The following is a 20,416-nucleotide window of genomic DNA, read 5'->3' on the forward strand; positions in this document are numbered from 1 at the left end:
ACCAGTACCATGCAGTTTTCAGCACAATTGCCTTGTAATATAGCTTGAGGTCAGGGATAGTGATTCCCGCAGATGTTTTCTTGTTGAGAATAGATTTCACTATTCTAGGTCTTTTGTTATTCTATATGAAATTGCACATTGATCTTACAATTTTAATGAAGTACTGGGTTGGAATTTTGATGGGGATTGCATTGAATCTGTAGATTGCTTTTGGTAGGATGGCCATTTTTAAAATGTTGATTTTTCCAATCCATGAGCATGGGAGATCTTTCCATTTTCTGAGATCCTCCTCAATTTCCTTCTTTAGAGGTTTGAAGTTATTGTCATACAGGTCCTTCATTTGCTTAGTTAGAGTCACACCAAGGTATTTCATAGTTTTTGTGACGATTGTGAAGGGTACCTTTACCCTAATTTCTTTCTCCACATGTATTTCCTTTGAGTATAGGAAGGATACTGATTTGTTTGAGTTAATTTTGTATCCGGCCACTTTGCTGAACTTGTTTATCAGCTGTAGGAGTTCTCTGGTGGAATTTTTGGGGTCACTTAAGTACACTATCATGTCATTGGCAAAGAGTGATGTTTTTATCTCTTCCTTTCCGATTTGTATCCCCTTGATCTCCTGTTGCTGTCTAATTGCTCCAGCCAGGACTTCCAGTACTACGTTGAATAGGTAGGGGGAGAGTGGGCAGCCTTTTCGGGTCCCTGATTTTAGCGGGATTGCTTCAAGTTTCTCACCATTAAGTTTGATGTTGGCTGTTGGTTTGCTGTATATTGCTTTTATTATGGACTTCAGGGCGCAGAACAGAGTCCGGCCCATCTGCCACCCGGTCCAGCAGGCACTAAAGGTTTAAAAACTGGTGAGTAGGAGATCGAGACAGTCAGGGAGCAGAGAGATATCTGCGGAGTGTGCACAGAAAGCACACCCCCCTCCCCGTCCTGCCCGATCCAGGGACCAGGAACACAACTTTGGAACTTCTGTTTCCACCCGGCAGTGACTTCAGGGCGCAGAACAGAGTCCGGCCCATCTGCCATCTGGACCAGTGGAGATCCAGGGACACAGACCAGATACAAGGGAAAGGCGAGAACATATCACTGACAACAAAATGGCAAGAGGAAAGAGAAAGAGTATATCCCAAGGAAACCAAGACAACCTGGCAACACCAGTACCCAGCTCTCCCATAACAGCAAACATCGGAATGCCAAACACTCCAGAAAAAGAAGATGCAGACCTGAAATCATACCTCAAGATGCTGACAAAGATATTTAAACAAGAATGGGAGGAAAAGCAAAAAGATTCAGAAGCTTTTAAAGAGGAAACAAGAAAAACACTCAAAGAACTCAAAGAACTAGAGGAAAACAGAACCAAAGAAATGAAGGAATGGAAGATGGAGATTAAAATGGAAATTGACACAATAAAGAAAACGCTAAAAGAGATAACCCTAGAGGCAGAACACCAAAAAAAGAAATCAGGAGTCACAGAAGCAAGCATTTCCAATAGATTACAAGAGATCGAAGAGAGAATCTCGGGGGCAGAAGACAACATTGTAAACATAGACAAAACAGCCAGAGAAGATGCAAAATACAAAAAGCTCCTAACCCAAAATGTCCAGGAAATCCAAGACACAATGAGAAGACCAAACCTAAGGATAATAGGAAGAGAAGAGGGAGAAGAGTATCAACTAAGAGGCACAGTAAATATCTTCAACAAAATCATAGAAGAAAACTTCCCTACCCTCAAGAATGAGATGACCATGAGCATAAAAGAAGCCTTCAGAACTCCAAATAGATTGGACCAGAAAAGAAATACCTCCCGACACATAATAGTCAAAACACCAAGTGCCCAAAGCAAAGAAAGAATACTAAAAGCAGTAAGGGAAAAATGTCAGGTAACATGTAAAGGCAGACCAATCAGTATCACACCCGATTTCTCAACAGAGACTATGAAAGCTAGAAGAGCCTGGACAGACATCATGCACACCCTAAGAGAGCACAAGTGCCAGCCCAAGCTGCTATACCCAGCAAAACTATCAATCACCATAGATGGAGAGATAAAGATATTTCAAGACAAATCAAAATTTACACAATATCTGACCACAAACCCAGCACTACAATGAATTTTAGGTAGAAAACCCAATACAATGAGGGAAAATACAGCCTAGTGAAAACAAGAAAACTAAACAAGAAAACCAAAAGAAGAAAAAGACACAGACACAATTCAACCCACAAAAGCAATAATAGCAGGAAACAGAAACAACTATTCCTTGATATCTATTAACATAAATGGACTCAACTCCCCAATAAAGAGACATAGGCTATCAATCAGACTGGATACATAAAAAAATCCAGCCTTTTGCTGCATACAGGAAACTCATCTCAGAGACAAAGACAGACACTATCTCAGAGTAAAAGGGTGGGAAAAAACTTCCAAGCAAACAGCCCCAAGAAGCAAGCTGGAGTGGCTATTCTAATATTGAATAAAGTAAATTTCCAACCAAAAGTTATCAAAAAAGATAAGGAAGGACACTTTTTACTCATTACCGGGGAAATCTGTCGGGAGGAACTCTCAATCCTTAACATACATGCTCCAAATAAAAAAGCACCCACATTCATAAAAGAAACCCTACTAAAGCTCAAAAAATACATTTCACCCCACACAATAATAGTGGGAGACTTTAATACCCCACTCTCTCCAATGGACAGATCATGGAAACAGAAACTGAACAAGGACACTGTAAAACTAGCAGAGACTTTGAACAAACTGGAATTAATAGATATCTACAGAACATACTATCCTAAAGTAAAAGAATACACCTTCTTCTCACCACCCCATGGCACCTTCTTGAAAATTGACTACATAATTGGACACAGAACAAGCCTCAATCGATATAAGAAGATTGAAATACTCCCATGCATCCTCTCAGATCACCATGGTCTACGGCTGGTCTTTAACAACAACAAAGACAACAAAAAGCCCACATACACATGGAAACTAAACAACGCTCTGCTAAACGATAGCAGGGTCAAAGAAGAAATAAAGAAAGAAATTAAGGATTTTCTAGAATTCAACGAAAACGAAAACACAACATACCCAATCCTATGGGATGCAATGAAAGCAGTACTGAGAGGAAAACTCATTGCCCTAAGTGCTTCCAAAAAGCAACTGGAGAGAGCTTACATCAGCAACCTGACAGCACAGCTAAAAGCCCTAAAAGCCCTAGGGCTGACACATATTAAAGTGTTATCCAGAAGAAAACATATTGTCGTGGATCAAGATTTAATATCCAAATTTTTTGCTTCATGGCTTATATTAATTGACGTAACAAGATTCCAGTAAAAGCGGAGTGCTCTGTGAACGAGGGTCTTTGCATCACACACAAAGCTTGTAACACAGATTGCAAGTAGAAATTCTTTTAACTATGGATGAGGCCAAGGTATGCTAGGGAGCTCCTTTTGTTTTAGGAGGCAACTAAATGCTGAATACAGTTGTGCCCTTATTAGTTGTATTTCAAAGATTAACAAAGGACAAAACTCATACACTGGAACCTTCTGCCACTGTCTAAGTCTGATCTTCCAGACAGATCATGTTCTATTTTCAGAATAACAACCACACACACACACACACACACACACACACACACGCACACACACGTCTGTATAAACAGATACTTACATGCATATAATATCTGCATACAGGCAGTGAAAAATACTTTTTATTTTCATGAGGGTTATATAGTTTAGATAATTCTTCTATGGAATAAGGTATTTTCAACTTGTAGTCAACATGGCAGATTATGACATTGCATGACACTATTCTTGAGGAAGAGTCATAAACACATGTCTATTCACTGGAGACAGAGAAGTAATTACAGACCAAACCTGAGTTTTATGGGCCAGGGTATATTGACAGTAGCAGAAATAACCCAAAGATAGCCAAAGGCACCAAAAGATTACCTCAGTATGGGAAACAACTCACAAAAGCTGGAAATGTAGATCACACCACACAACTTAGATTCTCAACATGTTCAAGACTGTCTCTTTCAGGCAACTCAGTGGGCTAAGCCTCTTCAACACAGCTGAGTTTGTCTGAGAATTTCTCTCATCAGTCCTTTTCACTTATATAAGCTTGATGAGTGAGAGACCTACTATATCTGGTCAGTTTCAGGGAATTCCTGAGGTTTTTGAGTTGTTTATTCTCCAGGCTTAATGAGAACCCCTACAGGTTGGAATATTTTTCCTCCATATAAAACATCCTGGGCTGGAGAGATGGCTCAGTGGTTAAGAGCACTTCCAGAGGTTCTGAGTTCAAATCCCAGCAAACACATGGTAGTTCACAACCATATGAGATATGCTACCCTCTTCTGGTGTGTCAAAAGACAGCTGCAGTGTGTTTATATATAATGAAGCAAGCAAACAAACACTCAGACTCAACAAGCTTCCCACCAAGTTTATCTCCAAGGAAATGGTCTCACAACAGTGATTAAAAATGTTTATATACAATAGACACCTTATTTTGTTTTTTCCAGGAGTAAATGTAAGCTACAGGTAAGGATATTGACTTAAAATCCATAACTCAGGGAGCTGGAGACATGGCTCAGGAGTTAAGAGTACTGGATGCTTATCTAGAGGTTCTGTGTTCAATTCCCAGTAACCACATGCTAGCTCATAACCATCTATAATGTGATCTGATTTTTCTCTTTTGTTTTATGGTCTCTGTCATATAGGCATAAATGCTAATAAAGTACTCATATACATAAATAAATAATTTAAAAACATAAGACAGGAAAGAGGAATAAACAATATTATGCAGATTTCTATTATCTACTGGCTTCTAGAACAGGGAAAACAGGTAAGAAGTAAGTGCTTGAAAAGGAAAAGGCTAATTACTTTCCAGTTCTAAAAAAGTCTGAGAGAAAGTGGGACAAAGATTGGTTATAGCATTCCGTGTTAGGTAGAAAAGAAAGTTAAGTGTCTAGTTAAAGACTCAAATATGGATGGGCAAGAAGGACAGTTTCACTTTCTGTGCTTGTGGACTTGCCATTCAAACATTTTAGACTTGTTTCATAGTCAAAAAAATTCCCAGAGGCCAATGACAGAAATAATTAATTTTAGTGCTTTAAGACCCATTTGGGTACAATTTTGAACACAGACGATTTGCTCTCCACATTTTCCAAAACACACTGCAAGGGACGATGATCCCTGGAGGTACTCCAGGAGCACGGGATGAACAGACCCAAGCCACCTTCCGCACAGCACAAATCATGCTGTCCTCTCTAAAGCTCACGGTGAAATTGTCTGGAGCGTCTGAGATGTCTGCTGGCAGTGGAAGCTGGTGAACTTGAGGCAGTTCTTCTAAAAAGCAGCTAACTAAGGGTTTCCTCTTAATTACTGCTTAAAAAGAAATCACCATCCAGCATTCAAGAACTCATGTTCTGTTTCTGAAAAACCGCTGTAGTTTTCATGGTCATATCCAGCTGGGCAGCTTCTAGGTACTTGAGGGTAAGTGAGCCTCGGATCTCCAGGCATGGACAGGGACAGAGCACTTGGAAAGCATGGGTTGAATGAATAGGTCAAAAGCAATGTTATTTAGAAAACAGAGCGATTTAATCCATGATATGACTCTCTCCCAAACTCCCACCATGCATCAGGTGTGTCTGAGCACCTGGGCTTGGTGATCTATGGTTAATCTTCAAGCAAGGAGAAGGTGAATGAATGCTACAGCGTAAGATGCTTTCAGTTTCTCACAGGCCTCCTGTCACCTGTTCTCCTCTGAGGAATGGATGACATCCTACTTCCCCCTAGAGAGCGAGAAGGGAAGGGAAGAGGTGCCTGGAGGGCAGTGTTATCAATTCTCCCTCAGCACAGCGGGTAAAGTCACTTTGCACTTTGTGAATTTCCCACCAATATCCATTTGTGAACAGAATGGTCGGGACAGGGAGTCGCGGGCAGGAATAGGAATGGTGGGGAACAGCGAGGAGAAGAAACAGTCGCCCCAGTCTTGCTTCCCTAACATTTCCTATTGTTTCAGTCAGAATACCTAGGTTTGGGCGAGTGTGCATTAGGGAAACAGTGTGTTTCCTGTCCTGACATTACGTTTATGTCCCACACCGTCTCACTGAGACGGGAGAGGGAGATTCTATAAGAAAAAGTATGAAGATGAAAATTTGAAGTCAGAGTTGCTTTCTTACTCTTTTTTTTACAAAGTTTGTTTTTATTTTTTTCAAATTAAAATATAATTACACGATTTACCCAGTCCCTTCCCTGCCTCCAGCCTTTCTTGTACAACTCCCAGCTCTCTGTGCAGCGACACCTGTCTTATGACTCCTTCTTTGCATTTTGTGGTACATTCTGCTTTCGTGGAGATTGTGAACATTAAAAGACACTTCCATGGTAAAAGTAGAAATTAGAGTTTTTAAGGACAACAGACTTGATGGAGTTTCTAGGTTGTGCCAAAGACAAAGAAGCATTCGTTAGCTAGTTTCTCTTGGGAACCCTCCCCCCCAAACATCATATTTTTTAGACTAACTCAAACTAAAAGCATTGCTGTGCACACTCTAAAATTCAATAGAAACAAAATGCTAAGAGAATTTGAATTAAAAATAGAAAGAGGATCTCTACATAGAGTTATCTGTATCTGTGTATAATCTGTCCTCATCTATCAGTCTGTCTGTCTATCAATCAATCAATCAATCAACCAATCATTGTCTACCTTACATTGTAAATTGTATCTTAAAATATAATGTGTTTTAAATACCTTTATAGACATCCAGAGACAAGGTATTCAGAAAAATAAAAAAAAACAAAAATTTCCTATAAAATGCCAATCAGAAATAACTGGAAGTATTATCTTATAAATATTCAAATTTTCTATAAATCTATAGATATTAATATTCAATTCCATTATTTTAATGAACTTAGTAGACATTTCACATATCACTCAAATATTCTCACATATCTTCTGTAATGGAAGGGCATTTCACCAGATGGCACATCTGTGGAATTCTGTTTTAGATACAATTTAGGTGCTTCTCCAAATTTATCTACTATAATTCATACTTTAATAGTGAGTTTTGTGCTGTAGGTCCTTAAATCATATGTACTTTCCTTTGGGAAAAGTCTGTAGAGTACATGCTAAATTATACATGAGATACTTGATTATTTGATATATTTTAAAGTTGCAAGGAAGGTAGTGAAGAGCTAAGAAGAAGTTATCACATCTTGTATGAAACTTGAAAGGAAACCTGGTAACAGCTCACACACAGCTGTTAGCAGATTCAAACTATTAGAAGAAAAAATGTGCAACAGGCAAGTAAAGGAAGAAGGTGTTCCAAGTGTTTGACAAAAAGAAAATGTAGAATCAAACAGTAAAAGTTAATTTATTTTTACTAGAATGCATGTTAGTAGTAAAGAGACTGAATTCACTGAAATATTACCATACGAAAAAATTAAGTCAATTAATTTTACTATATAACACAGTAAAATTTCACAATTTAGAGAAGCCAGGGCTGGAGAGACAGCTCAGCAGTTAAGAGCACTGACTGATCTTTCAGAGGTCCTGAGTTCAATTCCCAGCAATTGCATGGTGGCTCACAACCATCTGTCATGGGATCTCATGCCCTCTTCTGGTGTGTCTGAAGACAGCTATAGTGTATTCATATACATTTTTAAAAAAGAAGAAAAGAAAAGGAAAGACTATAGAAAAGCCAAAATTACAAAGTCATGAGACAAATAGAAAAAGAAAGTGAAAATAATTGTGAAAATACCATGAGCACAAAATCAACACCGGTTTTGAGAAGGGTCTTTGGTAGTGTGCACAGGAGACTGAAGAATTTCCAGATGGACTGGACATAATAAAACAGCCTCAAGACAGACACAGAGAAAGCATAACAGGGGTGGCAGGTCTCCACTTACTCTGTCATAGCCCTGTGTATCTCACAGGCACAATTTGAAAGGAGTTAGAGGGCCTGACTCCATAGACCCTGCTTGCACTAAGGACTTCGAGGCACAAAAGCAACAGGAAACATTTGCAGTGTTTGAAACATCTTTAGAATTTTGATATCTGACACATACTTAGCCGTAAATAAAATCACTTACAAAGAATTGGTAGCTCACAGAGCGCATAAGAAAATGAGGTCTGAGCTCTCTTCTCAGGAATTTAATAAATGATCAAAATTGCTTGAAGGGAATCTTCATAGTTCCTTCACAGAAAATTTTTTAATATGCTGTAAAAGCAACATTTAGGAGAAAACAGAGTCTCAAACCCTTTGTTGACTGTATGATCTACGATGAATTAGCAAGGTAGGAAATAAATGCCTCAAAATCAAGGGAGGAACAATTAAGGGTAAGAAAAGGATAACGAAGTAAATCTTTGGGGCGAAGGGGTGATGACTCCATCTGTCAAAACCAGCAACCACAGGAACTATGGAGCGCAAAGAACAACCTTGACCCTTGCAAATGTGAAAATGAAAATTCGGCAGGAATCAATACTGCATTAGATTAAGGATTTCTAGATGGGATGTATATTGTGACAAATGGTTGATGTCATCTCACTGAAGAGGAAGGAAGACAAGCTTCTCTCTCAATGGATACTGGAGTGCTATCCCCTAGAAGCAGAGGGCTGGGGTTGAACTACTTAGTGATCAAACAGATGCTTCACTGTTGGAGAGACATGACAGCTAAAGAAAAGCTAACAGGAATGCTGTTGTCCCCGGGGAGCAATGGAGATCTTGGATTTGTCCATGGCTTACTTTATGGACCTAATGTACACTAAAACACCCCCCTTCTTGCAGGCTCTTTCATCCAATGCTTCAGAAGAATCTCAAAGTTGCTTAATTTTAACAGAAAACAGAGGGAACTGATGATCTGAGCCCAGTAACTGTTCCCTAAAATGACGTCTGTCTCCCTAAGTACCTTCATGGTGGGCTTCATTCCTCCACCTTCAGACTATGCTTCTGTTAATCTCCCACTAGGTCTACAAGGGTCCCAAGCAGCATGGTGAAAAGGAGCTGTCAGATTCCAGCGAATAACTTCTACCTGGAGCTTTTTCATAGAATTCTCTGACAATAATGGTGCCTACCATTCACCCGAGCATTTGGTACTTCTATAACAAGATTCCCAGAAGCTCCTGTGCCTAACTCAGCCACAGCTGCAGATGTCCAACAAGTAACATTCATACAAACACTGCACAAGTCGAAAGCATTTGACATCTACAACACTTCTCAACCCAACCACTTTGTGTATAGGGTAGTAGGCTTTCACAGTGTACATAAAAAATTATGACCCGATACCGCAACAGTATCTGATTATAAACAAGTTGTTGACATAATTTTATTTGGTTTATTGAATAACCAAAGTTACTTAGACACATGCACAAGTACGAGGTGTGGCTCAGGAAGAATAAGACCAGCTGCAGTTGTTCAAAGCCAAAGGGCTGGTAAGTAGAGGAGCCAGAGTCAAGACCAGAGTCAAGACCACAGACACTTTGCTTTCCCTCTATGTACTATTGGGACATATCAGGTCCTCCCCCCCCCCATCTTCTCTTCGTGCTGTCTTAAGAGTGCATATTCACCTGCATCATGTAGAACTAGGCCGGGCAGGTGAAGATAATGCTGAGAATGGGAGACCAGAGCAGACTTAGGGATGTTCTATATTTTATCAAAAAATTTTAAAGCATCACACGATTCATATTTGAAAGGCATTCATTCATTATACCTTTTAGCTTTATGCATTTAGCACACAGGCTGGAATCTGTCAGCTGAACCCTATTTTGAGGGAAACACTGGTCTTGGTCTTGCTTCCCACTCCTTGAAACTGAGCCTCTACACTTAAAATTCGGGTGATATTTATATCTGAATTTTTTTTTTGACAGGGTCTCATGCATGCTGACCTGGAGCTAGCCATACAATAAAGGATGGTCCTTGAATTCCTGACACCCCCCTTCCGTCTCTTTCTCTTACTTGCTAGGATCACGGTCTTACGTATCATTTCTTTAAGCCATATATCTATGCCTACATTAAGAGGAAGTGGTGAAAAATATCTTACGGTCCTCTTTGATTCACTGCCTATGATTTCACTAAAACGGGTATTCCTATCTCAGAAATTAGAATGGAGAGGCAGAGACATAATCTCTGAAGGGAGATTCAAGGTGAATGTTAGCATCTATGAAGACAGAAGTATCAGACAGGTGATCCCACAGATGTCCACAGGGGAGTGGGGAAAGGTGGCTTTTTTATGTATTACAGCTACATTGAATACTTTTACGTCTTATTTGAAAGCCAGCACACCAGAGCTCTCCTCTGAAAGTCTCATAGCGGATCCCAGGTGGATGACTAGATTGTAGGTCTTCCATTAAATTGGGACATAAAAGCCATTTTATGCTGTGGCTTTCATTTCGCCACCCTTGGCTTGAGATACAAAATTGAGGCGTGTAAACATACATTTCAGCCTCGAACTCTGCCCTTAGGATGCATTGTCTCCCCCATCTCTGTTCACCTTCCTGCCGGCCCTCCGTGGGACTGTCATTGTGAGAGCCTGTGTTATTCACGGGTGTGTGTGGCTCTCTTCTGGCAGGAGTGGGCTTGTTTCCGTCCTTGGCTCTTTTCTTTCTTCTTTTCTTCCTTCTGTCTTCCTCTGCCTTGGAACCAGCCAGGCACTTTCTGTTCGTGTTTAATTCTTTTATTTCAGAGAGCTATTCAGTGAAGATGGGGCTAACAGAATGCACGCACCCAGCAAGCTTGCAGGGCATGGTGGGATGTGCTCCCTGTTGGGGGGGGACCTCACTCCAGAGCTGCTGCTGTCTTTTACTTCAGCTAATAACAAAAGGTGAGCCATCTTTCTTTTGAAATTTTTTTTTGGGGGGTCGAAGGTGGTTTTTAGGTAACAAACAAAACAAAACAAAACAAAAAAAAAAAAAAGATTTTTGTGTGTGTCTTGACAGATGCAGGAGTGATCAGAAAAATGCCGAGACAGACAGCAGGAAAGTTGGGGACTCGACACCGGCAGGATTCTTAAGGAAACTCTGTACAGACAAACATCAGGCATGGCAGATGTGCACCATGGTAGCATATTCTCAAGAAAGAAGTGGTTGGCGTGGAATATTCTACTAGCAAATAGATTAGTAATGTAATCACACGCACATGCTGTCCTGTATCTGCTTAGCAGGAGGCAGAATGGCTGGACCCAGGCTTTTCTTTTAGCATTTCTCCTTCCTTACAGTTTACGTCTTTCTCTGCTGGGAGGTGGGAAAAGCGTTCGAGGATAATGGCAGTTGGTACAGATGGAAGTCCGATGTACATCCAGAGTCTTGGCATGGCCGTCCCCTGGCAATCAGAACCCAGAACTGAATTCCAAGACAGGCTGAGTCCGTTTCCAATCCAGTTCAGCTTTTCAAACTGCACTGCCAGGATTCCCGGAGACATGTATGGCCCATGTGATTCTGTGATCATGGGAGTAGGGCATTTCCAAATGGCAGCTATTGTGCTGCAAACATCACAGAAATGCCTAACTCTCAGCTCTTTTTCGTAACATCTCCCTTGAGCTGAAGTTTGAATGTCTACTTCTTCCTTTCTCTCTCTTAAGCTGCATCCACCCAAATGTTGAATCAGAGATCGATTCATTGTATATATTTTAGCTTTTTTATTAAGTGGACTTAATGAGAAGATCGAATTAAGTAGGTAGGGATATATAAACACGCTGTATTACAGGTTACATGACCCCAGTTCACACCCACTCTAAAGTGTAGGCTACTGTTCTCCTATGTCTTGCTCTCTCTCCTTTCCTAACATCTGATATATATATATATATATATATATATATATACACACACATATATATATACTAAATTGATTTCCTAATAAATGCCAACTTTGCTTCATAAAAAATTACATTAACGTTATGAAGAAAACAATAGTTTTGTAGAATAAAGGTAACTATAGCAACGTCCTATTCAAATCAGGTTTCCTCTTAGGCAGTGGCAAGCACCCCTAGGTGTTTCAGGAGTTTTACATTAAAATATGTCTCAAACGCAGAAATTTGGGGGCCTCATTAGTTGAATTTCTTACTCAGCGTTTGCAATTGAATCCTACTTTTCAGCACCAAATAACTGAAGTAATGGTCTTTGGGTTTGCTTCCAGGAAATCTCTCTGTGCATCTGGGGATGCTGCCCAACTCTGGGATGAATCTTAAAGCCCAGGACCCAGGAGGCATTGCAAAATCTACAAGATAGTAACTGGCTTTGCAAAAGAGCTCTTGACATTGGCTGTCAAGGAAGGGCCATCCAATTCCCCGAAACCAGATCTCCGACCGACCTCACATGCATGTAACAGAGGGATCGGTGTAGGGAAATGTAAAAAAACAAAACAAAACAACCATACAAATAAACTACAATTAGTAACATTTTTCTGACTACTCAAGCAATCATGGGCCCATGGACCAGTGAAAACATGGCAAGACCAGATCTTTATCTTACTGTGGACAGACAGATGACAGCCATAGAGACGTTGGCAAAGTTTCATTGTATCCATAATATACTGGAGCACTGCCTTCATGAATGAAGAGAATGGGCTCATGATGGTAACATTTTAGGATGGAGGCGGGACTCGTGATTCAACATAGGCACCGTCATGAGAGATAGCTTAGGAAAGCAACAGCTGGAGGAGTTTTAGGGTCTGAATGAACTATACAAAGCATCTTGTAAGGGTTTTAGGAGAGGCCTGACTGACCAGGAGAAAGGACCTGATGGCTGAGCCTCTGTGTAAGTAACTAACTTTGTAGGCAGGATGGGACTGTGGTGGGACCAGACTGAGAACACAGCTCAAGATTTATTTTCAACTTACTAACGGAAAGGGAAGCACTGAGAGCTTTGGAGTAGTGCACGGTTAAAACTTAATGCTTAATTTGAAGGTGTCTGATTTGTCGCTAATGGGTCTATCCATGATGAACTATATAAACGCCAATGCATTTGTAACCCTCCCCAAGCAAACAAAACAACCCCCCCCCAAAAAACCCAAAAAGGCAAGGATTAGGATAAATAATTGGAATTAAAAACGGAGAAATTTGTGTAATATTTGAGACAAAATATTGATAGTGACAGCCTAAGGTCTAAGACAGGTCTAAGGGAGAAAATGAATATACCAAGTTTGATGCCAAGACGCCATTAATGGAAGAGATGTGGACACAATGAATTCCTTTGTTTATTAAACGTTTATATTACATCAGAGGTTTCCCAGTCATGGAAAGGAACTACGAGTGTTTGCCTAAAAGCTGGATGAAATTCTACGTTTAATTTAGTTACAGCAGGTGGACAATGTCAGTGGGTCATCTCAGATGCTCCGTGTCTGCAGAGACCTGGAGCTGTGCAGAGGAGGTGGATGAGGATTCACCAGAGGTCATGGGGAGAAGAGTACGAGATGACGAATAAAAAAAATCTTCAAAAGAAGAAACCAGGCTTGAGAACTGAGCTAAGAACAAAGGTGCACAGCACATGGGGATCTGGAGAAGCAGAAAGCGTGGCCCAGGAACGGCTGGAATAAGGGCAGGAAGTGTGAGGCCCTTCGAGCACGAGGGACTGGCAAAGGCAGGTGCAGGCAGAGGAGAGACACGGAAGCCATCGGTGAGACAGGACTAAAGGGATCCCAGGTTTAATTCTACAGATGGGTGGAAGGCATTGGTAGAACACTCCTGATGTCAACTGTTATTAGCCAAGGACTTCATAGCTGTGATAACAGCACTTCAGACCACATACGTCAACATTTCAAAAATCGTAATATAACAGTTTTTAAGGGCTTTTACAATTCGTAGTCTGCTTTGCCTCCAACTATAATTTATGACTTTGCCTTTCTTATTAGACGTGTACTCTGGAAAACATGGTGAAATTCCACCCCAGTCACTTATGGATTATCTATTTGAACAAGGATGCTCTCAACTCTGAGTTCCTTCAACACCATGACATGCTGTAAATAACTTACCCAGATCTGTGGGAAGAGAAAAACATAACGAGAAAAGAAACAACCGCAGAGTCAAGCGATAGAACAATAGTTAAATAAGTCAGAAAGGCTGGACTGTATGAACCTCGGTTACAGGAGGAGCCGTAAAAGCTGCCCTGGAGACAATTGTAGAAAGATAGCATTATGAATACATTTTTAAGCCCAGAGGCACAGGGTTATTGAGGGCTACATTTTTCTGTCATAGTAGAACAAAAGGTAGGTTCAATGGCTCAGAATTTTGATGCAGGGTACTTGGCTCCAGAAGTCTAAGTTGGGGAAGGGGCTGGGAGGAGTCTCTGCACGGGTACGGTATCTGATATTGCTTCAACAGTGAGAGTTTACTCCATGAAGGCTAATCGAAGATCCTTAGCCTTGCATCATCCTGAAAGCCAACCCTCCCCTGGGACACAAATGCTCGACAATGGGAATCATCTGGACACTTAAGCTATGCAGAACCAGGTGGCCCTGAAAAGGCAACATGCACTCTCCAGGATGTGTTCTCTGTCTCTCTCTCTTTCAAGTGGCTTTGCCAGCAAAAAGAAACATGAAGTGCAGCTCACCTAAATCAACAGCGCACGAAGTACCTGCCATTTACAATCCGTTACTAGGTGATCATGGCTTCCAGGCAACCCTATACATTTCACTGCGTATTTGCAAGTCAAAATACCTGTTGCCGTGCACGTGTGAGGCACAGAATGCAAAGCTGTAATGGAGCAGGGTGGGGTCAATGACAGCACCGTTTTCTGAATGTTCCATCAGTTCCGTAAGGTAGCACAGATGCCTGTGGCAGCCTCTCACTCCATAGCGGGCACAGTACTCATCCAACACAAAGACTTGGCCAGGGCTAAACCACCCCTGCAAGAGAAAAGGAAAAAAGACACATTTTCCCTTCTAAAGACTTGCTTTTCTGTAATGTACATGCAGGCGTTGTAATCAGCAGCCTCAGAGTGTCTGCGGCATTTGCTTTGTTGGTGGCAGCTTTAAATGTTATTTTCCTCTGGAATGTATCAGTTTGGGAAAGGACCTGAGGCACTGGCAAACCCTGTGACTTATACGTGGGGCGAAGGGGGAGAGGGTACCTTGCCCCTCTCTACTGCCATTTGAAACTGGACTGGTCAAATTTAATTCACAGGTTTTATTTACATGTGTCAGTCACAAAGGGTGATGGTGCTCCCCAAACTCTGATCTCTTTATGAGTCAGCTAACAAAAGCAGAGGCCAGCACCAAAACTGACCATGCACTTTATAACCTGAACTAAAAGCAGACTGCTGTAGGTCTACCTGTGACATGCATTTGAGCGCTTGCATCTGGAATGTCTTCCTCTCTCTGCCCTTCCATGATCAGAAGAGTTAGTGTTTGCCATGAGTAGTTTCTTGTCTCTAATTAAGATCTTGGCTGTGAGAGTGGAGCAGAATGCAGACAGCCAGGTCTGGAGGGCAGGGGTAGCTACAGCAATCTTGTAAACTCCGTCACACTGATATGGTGGGTTAGATTAGAATTATAACGTGAACAAGGGGGCTATAAAGTTAACAGAATAGCAGAGGACATATTTACAGGAAAATGTGTTCATGAAGGGAAGGGAAGGGAGGGTGAGGGGTGTCATCCAACCCTACTGTGGAACCAGGAAGGCACCTGACACATCAGCCACATTACAGACACTGGGTCTCTAGTATTTAGAACTGTCATACATGGTGCACATTATAGCTCAACTTACATCAGAAATATGAATACCGCAGAGAAAGACATTGAGTGAGTCTGGCTGATAAGCAAGCACATTCTATCTCCAAGCTCTGCTCCTGATCACGTCATAGTCCTCTCTCAGTGTATACAAGACACACGGTAGCATTTTCTCAGACTTGTCTCCCTTGCCTTGTTTCCGCTCCTTGCCTCTGTCCCTCCCTCCTTTACTTCTTAAGACCCAGTCTAGCTACACAGCCCTGGATAATTTGGAATTCTCTGTATAGAGCCAGATGGCCTTGAACAAAGACACCTGCCCAATCTGCTTGCCTCTGCCTCCCAAGTGCTGGGATTATAGGTGTTTATCACCAACCCCAGGTCGATTTTCAAACTCATAAACAAACTGATAAATTGCCTGTGTAAAGCTCAACACTTGATTCCTTTTCTTCTGTTCACTAGATATCTCCAAAGACATAAAAACACTGTCTGAGAACTGATTTCAAAAAGACTATAACTTATTCTATGAAGTTATTATCCTTAGTATCCATGAGAGTCAAGTAGGGATAGGACCTGTCCTTTATTCTCAACAATAAATAGGTATTAGCCTGTATACATTTCATATATACATTTCATCCCCAGACTCTGAAGAAAAATATAAATTATTTCATTGAAATGTCACTCTACATTTAAGACAGAACAGGTAGCGGTTACCTGCCTAAATCATCTGTTTCTACCCCTCTCTCCCTCTGTCCTTCTAAAGTTCTCCCTCTCATCCTGCTTAGCATACCCCATCATATTGTTAGTTTTTCTCTTTCTTCCCCTACAGCTTATGATGTCCTAGGAGTCAGCGATTCAGGTGCAACATAGCAATGCCTGACAAACGGAACAAAGGTTGAAAATGCTTGTGCAGGTGCTGGTGGATCCTACGGTAGAGGTTTTCCGTCTTTATGTAAGGCGTTGGCTCTTCTTTGGGCATTCTCTCGGGGCACTGATAGAGCAGCTCAGCATTTATTTCACTCTATTCCCCAGTCTATTGAGTGGCACAGCAGTGGTCTTCCAGTGTATAATTTTCAAATTGAGAAGCCATCGATTGGAATTCTTCATCCCTAACCCCAACTACCGTGATTAAGTGAGTCAGGAATAAAGTGATGTTTTACGGCAACTATTTCTCACTTTCTAAAAATCTTTTAATCTAACCTATAGGTGACCAGAGACACAGAATGGTACCCACCAAGCAGGAATAGGAATCATTCAGTCTGTGATCCAGCGTCTGTCTCTGGAGAATCCGGAAGAGAAAGGCATGGTCAAGCTTGCAAGGACTCGCAGAAATAAACTCATCCATCCCGTGCTTCTGGAAACCATCTGCATCTGTAAATTCAAAAGGTCACTTTATAGCACACGTATGTTTCTGATTTAATAACTAATAATACAGCTTACAAGGGACACGAAATTCTGATTTAATAACTAATAATACAGCTTACAAGGGACACACAAATTTTGTGGTACTAGAAGACCACCCTTTAATACATTGTTTATGATGCAAAGAATATGCAATAGTAATATGCACTGCCAAGTCTGAAGCCACAGAATGACAGGAGGCAAAAAGTCCACAAACAGTATAGAATGAATACGTTTGATTAAAACTTTTTAGCTGCATATATTTTTTTATGTGTGTGAGTGGACATACCAGAATGCACACAAGGGGTCAGACTCAGGTTGTCAGGCTTGGTGGCAAATGCCTTTATTTTTTTGAGACATAGCATGGGCCCCCAAAATAATTACTATTCAAAGTTGTTCCTCAGACCCAACAGAAGAACAATCTCATTTCCCAATTTTAAGGAAAGTTGGGCTGAACATGTTTGGGAGGCAGAGGATGGGGGATCTCTCTGATGAGGCCAGCCTTGTGTGCACAGAGTCCAGGCCAGCCCTTGCTGTATAGTGAGACCCTATACAAAAAGAACGTGGTGGGGGAAAACTGGTGCATTTTATGATTATTCTTGCAAAAAGAAGTAACCAACAGAATCCCGTTCTGATAAAGGAAACAGCGGTGATGGCCAGGAGCCTGCTTTCCAAATGGCAAACTAGGACAGACTTAAGCACAGAGCTTCAGCTGGTTCACTTCCAGTCTGCTTTGTGTATAGAGCTTTTAATGGGACTGGCTTTAATGCAGAAATGGCATGGAACGCTCTCAAGCTTCAAGTTTAAGAGACATGAAAAAAGGGAGCATCGTGGCTGTGCAGATATGCGGACAATGCACTGCATCCCAAATGGCACTGCAATCAAAGGTTCAAATTTCTTGCTCTTTACAGATTGCATCTTTCAACGTCGGTAGAGCCCGCGGGTTTGTCAAAAGGCAAGCTTTCACAACTGCTTTCATTAATGGTATGTTTTGTCATTCTTCAATGTGATTTACTAAATATAGACAGGAAAAAGCCCCACACCTCCCAAAAGGGTTGCTGAGATATTACTGCATTAGCTCTGACTACATAGCCAGTTATCGAGACGGAAGTGGACTTTTCCACAGTTATAAACATGATGCCTATTGTTCCTTAAAATTCATACATGAATCTCTTTCTGGTCAACACAAGAGGAGAGTGCTAAATGCAAGCTAAGTGTAGTTTTCTAAAACCCATGTGGTACAACCCTAAAACTGCAAAGGAAAGGAGACAAAAGTTTATTGATTAAATCCAATTATAGAGTCAAGCTCATAATAAAACTCAATATTGATCTGTGGACATGATGCTAACATAATCAGTCACATTTAGATATTTAGCTCAGATCATATTGATCCATGTCAAGTTCAACTTTCAGCCATATTTGTAGATGGAAGAACTTCATAATTCAAGCTGAAGGGTCTTGGGAATCACGTTAAAAAAAAAAAGACAGAAAATCTAATGTATATCACAAGTCATCAAAAACCTGAATGTAGCAAAAAAGAATGGGAGGCAATGAGTTGGTGACATCAGGTATTCCACAGTCATCTCTGGATAAAATACCATTGTGTTTCTTTGTTTTTAATGATTACCCAAAGGATGAGATATGTCATTTAATAAGTAGTATTAAAAGGATGGACCATGAACTGTTTTTTTTTTTTTTTTTTTTGATTGAGAAGTAAGACAGTTCAGCTTATCGTTGGTCTTAGTCTTTAAAAGTTGACTGTCTTGTGATGTGGAGTGAGTGGGAGGCAGGACACCAGGGAGGGAAACATAAGCACTTTACAGTGAAAGGCATTGATCTATTTTAGCATCTTCATTTCTCCAAGTAAAAATCTGCTCAGTGTCACCTCGGTGAGATTATTATTTTTATAAAGTAACTGCTGGTTTTTATTCATTATTTCTTTAAGCAGAGGTCATAAGAAGCAGTTAAAAATAACGACCATTAATGGTTCATCTGTGCAGACCAGGATATGTAATAAATTTCAGAAGAAAAACCCTCATATATCATAAAAACCTTTTATGATAAAGGTTTAAAGAATAATTTTTAAAAACAACAGAAAATAGCCATAAAATCTATGCTTTTGAAAAATGATTCTATAGCTAATTTTCATACTTAAATAGTTTTTTGAGCTGATAAAACAATTTTTCATGAGATACAACATAAGAAAGAGGCCCTTAGCTTCTGTGATCTCATGACCAATTAAAAAATAAGCTCCAAGAAAATTTGGACCTCCCTATGTGACAAATATTTTTACTTTTAGTATTTTTATTTGAATTTTATTTTTTTTTAATAAGTTGGCTTAGTTGATTGGCCTTTATTTTAGACAAAGGTAACAATGTATAATGCATGGATGCTTATAGCATCCTACAAAGTCAAGGAATGGTATCAGCACAGACGCAAGGGGGTAAGGTATAGAAGGTAAGGTGCAGATAGATGCTATTGAAAGCAACATGATGTCATACATAAGGAAAGTGGCACAGTAGGTAAAGTGAGCCATTGTCAGCTCACATGGCACAGTCACTGTGAACAGAGCAGCTACAGTCCACTTGTTTAACGAACCCAATTAACGCAATGATGTCTTCTTAACTGTGTCTTCCACGAAACCTACACCTAAAAACCTGTGACTTAACGTCTTCCGTATGTCTCTCTACACACTACATCATTCAAATTATTGTCTCATAAACTAAAACCAGTAATAAACTATAATATTGTTTAATTTTTCATTTTTACAAGAACATGTTTTCATGTAGTTTTCCCTTGGCTTAACTCATCTACCTACATTTTACTCTTAAGAAGACAGGCAAGGCATATAAATCATTTGGAAAATGTGTTTCCGACCACCCAAAGCCTGCTGTTTAAAGCTGGCTTTTACTGGGATACCTAAAATTAACGTTTATTGTAAGTTAACATCATCTGGATATTTTAAAAATAAGAATACATCTGTAGTTATATTCAATTGTTCTCTGGTAGGATATCAGAAAATTCCAGCTTAGTTTGTCTTATGAAACAGTGTAAGAAAATTATTTAAAACAAACCAGCAAGAAATGATCTTAAATGATACATTTCAATATGTCATAAATCGTGGTGATTAACCTATAGACTAACTACAGATGTGGGACCCGGTAATTGAGGGTGCAGGTGGAGTTTCTATGGTAACAGTTGGAGATCCATGCTCTAGCATCATTCAGTGGTACTCAGACGTGCAAGCAGTGGATGGCAGAACATCCGAATTGAGCAATGCTGCCATTTGCTAGAAATTTAAGAAGGTATAGAAGTTTCATTTAAGTGGAATGTGAAAACTTGAATGTTTCATTAGGATAACT

The 20,416-nt window shown here is 40.4% G+C and overlaps 1 protein-coding gene across 16 annotated transcripts in view; it reads right to left on the reverse strand.

The window, feature by feature from the left end:
- CADPS2 (calcium dependent secretion activator 2) overlaps positions 1-20,416 on the reverse strand; it is a gene marked incomplete at its 5' end in the record, with an annotated part of 458,357 nt that overhangs the window by 121,442 nt on the left and 316,499 nt on the right. For all 16 annotated transcript variants that reach the window (XM_080936279.1, XM_080936287.1, XM_080936273.1 and 13 more), the window contains 2 exons: positions 14,647-14,834; positions 16,888-17,024. In XM_080936279.1, the coding sequence (XP_080792405.1) occupies positions 14,647-14,834; positions 16,888-17,024 (325 nt within the window). The remainder of the gene's footprint in view (positions 1-14,646; positions 14,835-16,887; positions 17,025-20,416) is intronic.

The sequence above is a fragment of the Micromys minutus genome, assembly GCF_963924665.1.
Source record: "Micromys minutus genome assembly, chromosome: 23".
Taxonomy (NCBI): Eukaryota; Metazoa; Chordata; class Mammalia; order Rodentia; family Muridae; genus Micromys; species Micromys minutus.